This window comes from Camellia sinensis, chromosome 3 (assembly GCF_055761805.1).
Source record: "Camellia sinensis isolate YWXY chromosome 3, ASM5576180v1, whole genome shotgun sequence".
Lineage (NCBI taxonomy): Eukaryota > Viridiplantae > Streptophyta > Magnoliopsida > Ericales > Theaceae > Camellia > Camellia sinensis.
Window position 1 is genome coordinate 188,706,896 of NC_138963.1, and position 12,484 is coordinate 188,719,379.

General features: G+C 36.6%; 1 protein-coding gene across 1 annotated transcript; it reads right to left on the minus strand.

Annotated features, from left to right (window-relative positions):
• Positions 1 to 480: 480 nt before the first annotated feature.
• On the minus strand, positions 481 to 1,011 carry LOC114269195 (transcription factor bHLH30-like). Its single transcript, XM_028210463.2, has one exon. The coding sequence runs from the start codon at positions 1,009 to 1,011 to the stop codon at positions 481 to 483; it is 531 nt and encodes a 176-aa protein (XP_028066264.2).
• Positions 1,012 to 12,484: the final 11,473 nt, after the last annotated feature.

Sequence of the window (12,484 nt, forward strand, 5' to 3'; positions counted from 1 at the left end):
CATCAAGTTATTATGTTATGTTTGGATTATGAGTTTATTTTAAGAAAGAAAAGTAAAGTGAAATAAATTAAGGACCGGTTTAGATATAAGTTTTAAATAAAAAAAATTCACACTAAAATTTTGTTATAAAAGTATGGATGAGTTATTGTTGATAGATTAAATTAGAAGATAGACTAAAGCAAATAAAAATATTTTATTGAAAAAATTATATAATTATACTACTTAAGTGTGAATGATTTCAATAATTAATTGTATATTATTATTTGAAATCAATCATAATGATCTTCGTTATGAATATTTCAAATTCAATCATAAAATACATATCTAAATTTAAACAATTGTCCTTAAATGATTAATATCTAAATATTTTTATTTAAATATGTGTGCATCATTAAATTATGTAATCTACATTTAATCACACGGACAAAGTGTCTGTGATGATTTTGAGTTTCTTACAATTAATTTATAGCATTATAATAATCAAACAGTCTTTAATAAAAAAATTTCTAAATCCTCGGTGAGCTCCAATGATCCACATATCCTAGCCCGATTATTTGTTGGGATCTCAAGGCCCAATCCATTATGGCTATTAATCACCATTAGATGACCCAAATAGCCTGAAGCCCGACTCTCCACCAATGTATTCAATGCCCTCCTTAGTGACCCAACATCTTCCTTTCCACCACCGTCTTCCCGCCACTGAACCACCACCTCAACCTTTATCCAACCGTTTATCGTCGCCATCTCTACCTTAATTGCCCTTGCTCCTACCAATTGGATCGCTTCTGCCATGTCTCGATTTAAACTCAGTCTATACTCGTAACATACTGTGACTTTTACTATTTTGCCATCGCCACCATTGCAATAACCCATTGTTGCCTCATCACTCTCCCCAAGGAACATGAAAGACCCTGATGTGCCATCGTAGTTGCACCACCCATTTCCATCATCTCGTAAAGCCACATCAGATACCTTCTGTTTTAGTTCAGTCACTTGACGAACTGTCTCCATTAATATTAATGCCTTCACTGTTTGCCAACATTTACAACGCCACCCTTGAGAATCATATAAAATTAGGAGACCATTTATATATGTTCTCATTGTGTATGCATTCGTTATATGCATTGTAACACATAAATACTATTTTATTACTCAAATATATTTAGAATTTCATTGTATAAATGTATATTCAAATTTACTATGGTACAAGACACACTCAGTAGAAATTTAATTTATACAATTTAAATTTCATTAAATTTAAGTACTCATAATTTTACTCAAATAAATAATATATAAACAGCATTCATTTTAAGTATGAACTAACATCATATAAGAGTTGAATTGGGATTATACAATAATTTTTGCAAAAAATACAAATGCAGTGTTAGAAAAAAAATTACAAAATCATAGAAAATTTTATGATTAATATTGATAATTTTTTTTCTCTAATCTATAATTATTTTTATTTATAAAAAAAAAACCCAAATATGTAATTTTCCCACGAATGTTTAGCTATAAATTATAACCATACTAAAAAGTCAAATTTTTTCGAACTTACTTTTGTCTTTTCTCAATTTTGAGTCAATTTTTTTTACCTTATAAGTTTATTAATCAAACAATTCCAAAAAATTAATAAAATTGTTAATTTCAAAAAATATATATATACTGACAGACATTTTTTTGTATGACACAAATATGGGGTCATGGCCTCTTTAGTCTTCGCTTAATTTCATTCCGGACTAAAGTGATGATGGTGAATGAAGAGAGAGAGAGAGAGTAGTTACTTTGGAGGCAATGTTAGGGAGGATTAACTCTTGAAGTCTTTTAAGGTGGCCGTTGATTCACTGCCTTCGCTTCCGCTCTGTTAAGACATGTTTCATTGCTGCTTCTGTTGATTTCTGTTTCTATGTCTTCTTTGATTTTGAATTTCTCCACTCACCTCTACTAGAAGTGTAAAAATGGCCCACGGCCCAAGATAGGCCCAGCCTGTTTGGGCCTGGGCCTGAGCCCCTAGGCCATCATTTTGAAGCCCGGCCCACCTGGCCTATCGACTCGCTTAAAGCCCACTCAAGGCTCAGCCTGAGGCCCAATGTCTTTTTTAGTGAAAAATAATAAAATTTTGGTAGAAATTTTTTTTTTTAAAAAATGGTCAGGCCCGCCCGAGGCCAGGCCTAGGCTAGGGCCTGGGTCTGGGCCTAAATTTTTGGCCCGTGGCCCGACCCGGCCCGAATTTTGGCAGGAGCCAGCGAAGCCCGACATGGGCCGAGCCGGGCCAGATTTACACCTCTATCTTCCACCACTGTCTCTTGCCACCGTCTTCATCGATATCGATATCGACATCGACGCAGACTTGAGTTGTTGAAGCAACGTAGTACCATTTCTATTTAAAATGCTCTTAAACCTGTTGTTGTTGTCGTAAGAGTACTGGCTTGGAAGCATTTTTGTTTCCTTTCTGTAACTACTTTCGGAGAGAGAAAAAAAAAGAGAGAGAGTTAAATAGATTGGTAATTAGAATAGAGGACATATACGGGCGTGATAGAGAAATATTTCAATTAATGGGCAATTAAAGGGAAGAGAAAACAATTTATAAGTAGAAACAGAAATAATTGGAGAGAGATACCCAATTAATGTGGTTTGTTAAAAAAAGGATGCCCACTATCTAATCTAAAATAAATAACATAAAAACGTTGATTTGCTAGTGATAATAATAGGAAAAATATATTCTTACAACAAATTTATATAAAATTTAGTAGGTTCTATATAATATTTTCTTAATTAACAGTGAATTTAGTGGGATTTTTTTTTTTTTTAATGCGATAAGAGTACATAACAATCACATCATTTTATATTAATTTTTTTTGTAAATATATATGTATATATTAATTTGTATAACATCATATTATATGTATATATATTATTAAAAGTAGTGTTTTTTCCCATGCTCAAGTGGCACATTATGAGGGATTTCTTTTTTTTGAGAGAGTCACGTCAGCATGTATTTTCTTAATTGCATATAGAGTTTTACACAAATCTAAGCCTAATTTAAATTATACTAACTTTACTTATTTTATATAGACTCTATTTGAAAAATATTTCTTTTACATATAATTTTCATAATAAATTGAGATAGTTCACAAACCCAATACCAATTTTGCGTTTCACGTTTTTCTTCTTAATCTTTCAAAGGTATTACGATTTGTTTTAATGCTAAATTGTCTCCTTTTTTTTCTTTGTTATTTTTCGTGCATTATTCTATACCCAATACCAATTATATATTATTCTATATTATAGATTTGTCATTTAAATTGTGATTCTATATATGAAATTATACTTCATTTCCTACATTATTTTATATAATCACAATTCACAAAAGGAAAAACCTGCACAACAATGATACACTCGAGAAACATCTAAAGTTTGGATTTGTTGCTTGTGTTACTTTTTCAGTTGTTGAAAAGTAAGTTTTTTTATGTTTTGACATCATATTACAGATGATTAATCATTTTACACACTGAGATATATCTATCGTTTATAAAAGTGTGAGGAGCCTGCCGTGTTTTCTACTTTCTACATGGCATGATTTGGTTTGGTATTTTTAATGTAAGATTCAGTTCTGATTTTTTAAATAGGTGAATCGTATTTCACTGTTCAATTCATGGTTTTAAAGCTACAAATTCAATTAGAATTGAACCAGACCGTTTAGATTATGTATATAATTTGTTACCAAATGTAAATGTTAAAATATTTTATTTGTATCAAATATATATATTATAACTCTTTACTATTATAAATATATTTTTATATACTCATAGAACTAGTTTTAAATAATCATGTAAACAATTCTTAAGTTGTAAATAATATTTTGTGATCATATTGTGAATAATGATAAGATTTTTGAAATTTGTGATTCCATATTGAACTGAACCATGGTTTAGTGGTTTGGTTCGGATTGGTTTCAAGATTTTCATGGATTGATTTGGTGTCAAATTTGATGGAACCGTAAGTAATGCATTGATCTTGGTTTACAGCTAAACCAAACCAATCCGAACCATGCTCACCCTTAGTTATTAGGCCGTAGTGGACCCAATTTCAGGCTCATCTCGATAATCCAAACTGTTCAATGTGTAAAGCTCGTTGAGTACATCATTCTTGCAAAAAATCATGTTGATCGGATATTGATAGCTATTTGATCAGATTATATTTGTTTCAACGGCAGTTATTATTTTAAAAATACATTACAGACACAGATGGAACCTAATAAAGTGGTTATCATGTCCAATTAGTGTGATTTTTTGCGAGGATGATATACTCAATGAATTCTACATATTGAACGGTTTGAATCATCGAGTTGAGCTCAAAGTCATGCCCACTGCGGCCCAACAAAGCTGAACCCGAAACATTCATATATAGATATTATTTCTTTTTTTTCTTTTTTTTTTTTTTTGCCAAGATTGTAGGAAGTTAATTTGTTAGTAAAGTTATATTATAACTAAAGAGATCGCCACTGTTCCTTCAGTTCGAACCCTTGACCGTCCCCTCATCACACCCTAATATGTGGCTATAAGTACATCAAGTTATTATGTCATGTTTGGATTATGAGTTTATTTTAAGAAAGAAAAGTAAAATAAAATAAAGTGAAATAAATTAATAAACCGTTTAGATATAACTTTTAAATAAAAAAAATTCACACTAAAAGTTTGTTATAAAAGTATGGAAGAGTTATTGTTGATAGATTAAATGAGAAGATAGACTAAAGAAAATAAAAATATTTTATTGTAATATTTATGTAATTATATACTACTCAATAATTAATTTTATATTATTATTTGAAATCAATCACAATGATCGTCATTATGAATATTTCAAATTCAATCTTAAAATACATATCTAAACGTAAACAATTGTCCTTAAATGATTAGGATCTAAATATTTTCATTTAAATTCATAAATCCAAACCAAACTTAAAATTTTAAGTTGAATTGTATGTGTGCATCACTAAATTATGTAATTTACAATTAATCACATGGACAAAGAGTCCATGATGATGAGTTTCTTACAATTAATTTATAATCAAACAGTCTTTAATAAAAGTTTTTCTAAATCCTCGGCGTGCTCCAATGATCCACATATCCCAGCCCGCTTATTTGTTGGGATCTCAAGGCCCAATCCATTATGGCTATTAATCGTCATTAGATGACCCAAACAGCCCGAAGCCCGACTCTCCAACAATGTATTCAATGCCCTCCTTAGTGACCCAATATCTTCATTTCCACCACTGCCTTCTTGCCACTACATCACCACCTCAGCCTTCATCCTACCACCTATCATTGCCATCTCTACCTAAATTGCCCTTGCTCCTACCAATCGGATCGCTTCTGCCAAGTCTCGATTTAAACTCGGTCTATACTCAAAATATAATGTTACTTTTACTATTTTTCCATCGCCACCATTGCAATAACCCATTGTTGCCTCATCACTTTTCCCGGGGAGCAAGAAAGACCTCGATGTGCCATAGTAGTTGCATCACCCATTTCTGTCATGTTGTAAAGCCACATCAGACAACTTTTGTTTCAATTCAATCACTGGACAAATTGTCTCCGTTAATATTAATGCCTTCACCGTCTACCAACATTTACAATGCTATCCTTGAGAATTATATAAAATTAGAAGACCACTTATGTTCCCACTGTGTATGCATTCATTATATACATTGTAACACATAAATACTATTATATTACTCAAATATATTTAGAATTTCATTATATAAATGTACATTCAAATTTGTTATGCTACGAGACACACTCATTATAAATTTAATTTATACAATTTAAATTTCATTAAATTTAAGTATTCATAATTTTACTCAAATAAATAGTATATGAACAACATTCATTTTTAGTATGAACTAACTTCATATAAAAGTTGAATTGGGATTATACAATAATTTTTGCAAAAAATACAACAGTAGTGTTAGAAAAAAAAAATACAAAATCAATGAAAATTTTATGACTAATATTGATAAAAAAAATTCTAATCTATAAATATTTTTATTAAAAAATAACCCAAATATGTAATTTTCCCATAATTGTTTAGCTATAAATTGTAACTATACTAAAAAGTCAGATTTTTTCAAACTTACTTTTGTCTTTTTTCAATTTTGAGTCAAAAGAAAAAAATTTACCTTATAAGTCTATTAATTAAACAATTCTAAAAAATTAATAAAATTGTCAATTTCAAAAAATATATATATATTGACAGATAATTTTATGTATAAAATGAATATATATATTAAATGTTGAGTCTGTAACGCCCTCAAAAAATATATAAAATCCATCACTTTAGACATGCATTGATATAAAAGAAACCAACCATTTCTATTCATCAGAGTAGTTCTTACTACAGTATTACATGTTAACAACAAAAGGAAATGCCCTATGGGCTTACAGCTTTCCAAGTCAACACCTGGTTACGCAAAAAAAGAGTACTAACTCTATACAAAATAAGCCCTTGGCTTGATATTCATGTAATACAAACAAAATAAACAAAAAGAGTCTTCAACTCTCATCATCATCCAAGTTGTGTCCTTTGAGGTGGCATACTACCTGTACCTGAAAATAATGTCCCATATAGGGTGAGCCAACGCCCAGTAGAAATATGCTAAACACAATATGAGCAATAACTAAGACATTAGCAATTGATAAATGTTCAATTTCCATAAACCAATTCATAACCCATTTCTATTTCATGATCACTATGTTCATGTTTCATTTCATTTTCCATTTCTTATCAATTTCACAATTTACATCAACGGCTCAGAACCTGGCCAGCCACTTATATGAGACAGTGACTCATATTAAACGTTTCCCATTTTACAATAGATAAACATACTAGTTGTATCAACATCTCAACAGATAAGCATACAAGCTGTATCCACATTTCAACAGATATGCATATTAGCTATATCAACACTTCCAAAGATAAGCATATGAGCTGTATCAACACTTCCACAGATAAGCATATAAGCTATATCAACGCGTTAACTGACAAGCATATGAGCTGTATCAGTGGAGTCCATCCCCTATCTCCTCCCAAACAACATCCGGTTTAGAGGTCCATCCCCTATCTTCCCCTAAACCGTGGAGTACGTCCCCTATCTCCTCCCACGCACACAACGTATATACACATAGGTCATATACACAATCAATCAATACATAACGTTAATGTATTCTATCAACCGTCATACTTTATGACATATCCAATTGATTAGTTTTAATTTGCGTAATCATCATGCATTGTCTACAACAATCAAAACTACCCTTCACTGGTAGCCCAAGCAATTATTTCTAAACAGATAATAAAAGCTCCAACAGACAAAATATCAATGTTTTCAAAAGTGAGCGATTAATAAATCCAACTCCACTATTCTACTATATAATGAACCAATTTCATTATTTCTAACTCAATTCCATATAACCACAATTTTCCCAAATTAATCATACCAATTAATTTATACTACCAATTAAGATTTTCTACCCCATTTCCCAATATTGACCCAATAGTCTATATATCAACAACCAACAACGATATCATTATTTTGAAACCCACAATACACAATTTAGAATCAAAATAACAAAACCCTCTTTCAACATTTTGAAACCCTAAGTCCCAAAATTACCCAACTTCAACACTTTATCAAAACAACCAAAAATCTATGTCAAAGACCATAAGAGTGAGTAGGAATCCCTATCTCAAATTCGGAGCCCAAGAGAAGAGAATGAAGAAAACCAAAATGCTCCAAACTCCAAGATCCACGGATCAAAACGAAGCCCTCGACGATCAATACAACTTTTACAAAGGCCAAAAGGGAGGGAAGCACTCTAACTAGATCAAACCCTAGAGAGAAGGGAGTTTCTAGAGAGAGAGGCTCTCAAAAAAACGTTTTTGGAAAAGTAAGAGAGAGAGAGTGTGTAGAAAAAATGATTCAAAAATGCCCAGCTGCCCTCTGTTATACGACATTCCCGTTCGAGCAAAAAACACAACGCTGGAGCGTCAAGAACAAAAAAACTAGGTCCGCTCGAGCGTAAGAAGGCCCGCTCAAGCGCCAAGACACAAGGATAAAGTACATCCGCTCGAGCGCAAAAACCAGTCCGCTTGAGCGTAGATTTTTCCCTCCCAGAACTTACACCAAAAATGTACTACCCACTCGAGCGCAACCGCTCGAGCGTAAAGAAACCCGCTCGAGCGTGAAAAACTTGCTTGCAGAAGTTTCGCAGAGCACCAAAATACTGGGAGTGTGCAATCTCCGCTCGAGCGCAAGAAGACCCGCTCGAGCGGACCTCCTAAAAACTGGACAACAAGGAATTGAAACCAAAGTCTAACCAACCTGTAACAACTCTGCCCAATACATCCTAAAACTCAATCAAGCGGAATTAAAGGATGACAACAAGGTATACAACCACCAATATCACGGAACCAAAGTTCGGAAAACAACAGATACAGAAAGGAAAAGCCGGGATCGCTATAACCTTCCCCCCTTAAAGAATTTCGTCCTCGAAATTAAATACAGGTTTTTTAAAAACAAGATTTTCTCGATTCCCAACATTATTACAATGCGAAATTTAACAACTCGACCCATTACCGGTCTTTCCATCTCTATTCAAGAGGTAATTCACCACATATCTCAATATGTATCAACAACATGCTTTTCCGAAATTCAAAAATTTCTACATACATGTTTCACAATTTTATATCATATTCAACATTCATGATATATCTCCATTTCTACAATACATTGAACATATGCAATGTTATAACAAATTTCCATTAACCAAAACATTCACAATGTTTTACAACTTAAGACATATATAATGCTCTTAAAGTTCAAAGATATTACAAAATTACCAATGCATGGTTACACATCAACAAACAAGTCCGGATATTTCTCACAGACTTCCAACTCACGTTCCCAAGTGGCTTCCTCCACTTCATGATGTTTCCACAAAACCTTTACCAAAGGAATGGTCTTGCCACGTAGGACTTGATCCCGCCTATCCAAGACCCAAACCGGTCTCTCTTTATATGAGGCATCCTCATCTACGTCGGTCCAATCTAACACATGGGACGGATCCGGCTCATACTTCCGAAGCATACTCACATGAAACACGTCATGCACTCCGGACACTGCGGTGGCAAAACTAAATGATAAGCAACCTCCCCAATCCTCTCAAGGATCTCAAAGGGACCAATAAATCGAGGGGATAACTTCCCACTCTTCCCGAACCTCATCAAACCTCGCCTAGGTACTATTTTCAAGAAGACATGATCACCTACCTCAAACGCCAAAGGCCTCCTCCTACGGTCGGCATAACTCTTTTGGCGACTCTAGGCTGTAACAAGCCTCCTACGGATAAGCTCAACTTTTTCCGCCATCTCCCTAACCAACTCCGGACCCAACAAAGGTGCATCACCCACCTCGGCCCAACACACTGGAGACCTACACGGTCGGCCATATAAGGCCTCAAACGGTGCCATACCGATGCTAGACTGAAAACTGTTGTTGTAGGCAAACTCCACCAAGGGCAAGTGCCTCTCCCACGTCCCACTAAAGCCAAGGACACAACCTCTAAGCATATCCTCAAGGATCTGAATAGTACGCTTGGACTGCCCGTCAGTCTGAGGATGATAAGCCGTACTAAAGGTCAACTTAGTGCCCAAGGCACTCTGCAAACTCTGCCACAACCTAGCAGTAAAACGAGGATCTCTATCTGAGACGATCGTCACTAGGACCCCGTGCAATCTCACTATGTCCCGAATATAAAAATCGGCGAGATGATCTACCGAATCTCTCACGCGCATAGGAATGAAGTGCGTTGACTTAGTCAACCGGTCTACAACCACCCAAATAGCATGATTACCCCGCTGAGTCCTTGGAAGGCCTACAACGAAATCCATGGTGACATGCTCCCACTTTCACTCGGCAATAGGCAAGGGTTACAACAAACCCGCTGGCCTCTGATGCTCGGCCTTCACTTGCTGATAAGTAAGACACTTTGATATGAAAACAGCCACATCTCTCTTCATACCCCGCCACCAAAACTGGCGACCCATATCCCGATACATCTTAGTGCCTCCCAGATGCACCGCAAGGCGTGAATGATGGAACTCTCGGAGTACTTCCTCTCGGCAAGACTCTGGCACAAACAAACGGTCTCGGTATCTCACACTCTGGTCGGGATACACCGTCAAACCCTTTTCAACCTTCCCACTAGAGATTTTCTCTCGGAGGGATTCTACCTTAAGGTCACCTCTCTGTGCCTCTAACACTCGGGTCACAAGTGTAGGCTGCGCAACAACAGAAAACAAGGCCGCAGCCTCAACAGATTCGCCCAGAAGCAAATCAAACTCGCCAAGTGCACCCAACATCTCCCATTCCCGGATGGCTATACAAGCTACATCACTAATGGGTTTCCTACTAAGGGCATCGGCCACAACATTGGCCTTTCCCGGGTGATAGTGCAACTCAAAATCATAGTCCTCAATGAACTCCATCCATCTCATCTGCCTCAGATTCAAGTCTCTCTGTGTAAACAGATATCTCAAACTCTTGTGGTCCGAGAACACCTCGAACCTCTCACCATAAAGGTAGTGCCTCCAAATCTTCAAGGCAAAGATCACTGCTGCTAACTCTAAGTCGTGTGTAGGGTAACTTTTCTCGTGTATTTTCAACTGACATGAGCTATAAGCTACCACTTTCCCCTCTTGCATCAACACACAACCCAAACCCTCTCGTGAGGCATCACAATAAACTACATAACCCAACCCTCTCTCTGGAATAATCAAAATCGGAGCTGTGGTCAATCTAACTTTCAACTCCTAGAACGACTTTTCGCAAGTCTCACTCCATACAAACTTGACCCCTTTCTGCATCAATCTAGTCAACAGCGAAGCTAGCCTAGAGAAATCTTTCACAAACCGACGGTAATACCTAGCTAATCCCATAAAACTGTGGATCTCAAACACACTCTTAGGTTGTGCCCAATCTTGCACTGCCTCTACCTTGGATGTATCAACAGACACCCCTTCCCCGGATACCACATGGCCTAAGAATTTGACATCTCCTAGCTAGAACTCACACTACCCAAACTTGGCATACAGCCTATGGGCTCTAAGCAATTCAAGCACCACTCTCAAGTGTTCCTCGTGCTCCTCCTCAGAAGGCGAATAGATAACAATGTCGTCCACGAAAACGACCACAAATCAATCTAAGAATTCCCGGAAGATCCGGTTCATCAAGTCCATAAAGACTGCTGGTGCATTGGTAAGCCCGAATGGCATCACCAGAAACTCATAATGGCCATACCGCGTACAGAATGCCGTCTTAGGAATATCCTCCTCCCTGACCCTCAACTGGTGGTAACCCGATCTCAAGTCTATCTTAGAGAAACAACGGGAACCCTTCAACTGGTCAAACAAATCATCTATACGGGGCATAGGGTACTTATTCTTAACCGTAGCCCGATTCAACTTTCGGTAGTCGATACACAATCTCAAGGCACCATCTTTCTTTTTAACAAAGAGGGCTAATGCTCCCCACGGCAAAACACTAGGGCGAACAAAACCCTTATCTAGCAATTCCTGGAGCTGAATCTTCAACTCACTCAACTCGGCTGGGGCAAAACGATAAAGTGCCATAGAAATCAGCGCTGTGTCGGGCACTAAATCAATAGAGAACTCTATCTCTCGGTGAGGTGGCAAACTAACGAGATCCTTGGGAAAAACATCCGAATACTCACAAACTACCCTCGGCAATACAATCTGGGTCTCATCACGCTCACCACTCATAAAGCTAGCAAGTAGACCACTAAGCTTATTCTGTCATCGCGGATCATACATCGGTGGCAACACACTACCAACCCGATCCCCCAAGAAATGGAAACACTCCCCGCTCAAGGTACATACTGTTACCCTCTGGCGGTAGCAATCGATAACAGCCCGGTATGATGATAGCCAATCCATACCCAAAATAACATCAAAACCTTTCATGGGCATGACAACAAAAGGAAAAGGAAGCCTATGGTCGGCGACCTTTATATCACAACCTCTACATCCGTGTTTCAAAATCAATTCACCCCCCAACAGGTGATATAACACAAATAGAAGATGCTAACTGTGCCAACTCCAACTCCAACACAGATGCGAATGCAGCAGATACAAAAGAATGAGATGCACCCGTATCAATCAATACACTAGCGACCGAGTTACAAAACAGAAAGGTACCTCTTACTACTGATAGAGCCGGTACTAGGTCCTGCGCGGTAACAGCATACACGCGCCCTGTAGGCCCTTGATCCACGTGCTCACCTCTAGGAGCAAAAGACTGCTGCACTGACTGGGATGATGAAGCTCCCGGATTGGCCCTCAAGGCCTGCACAGACTGAGCTGGCTGATAACTCTGCGTCTGCCTAGAACCAGAGGTTCTTGAAGT

What these genes read in the sequence shown, in the direction of transcription:
- LOC114269195 (XM_028210463.2), bottom strand. Translation starts at nt 1,011, where the DNA reads ATGGAGACAGTTCGTCAAGTGACTGAACTAAAACAGAAGGTATCTGAT.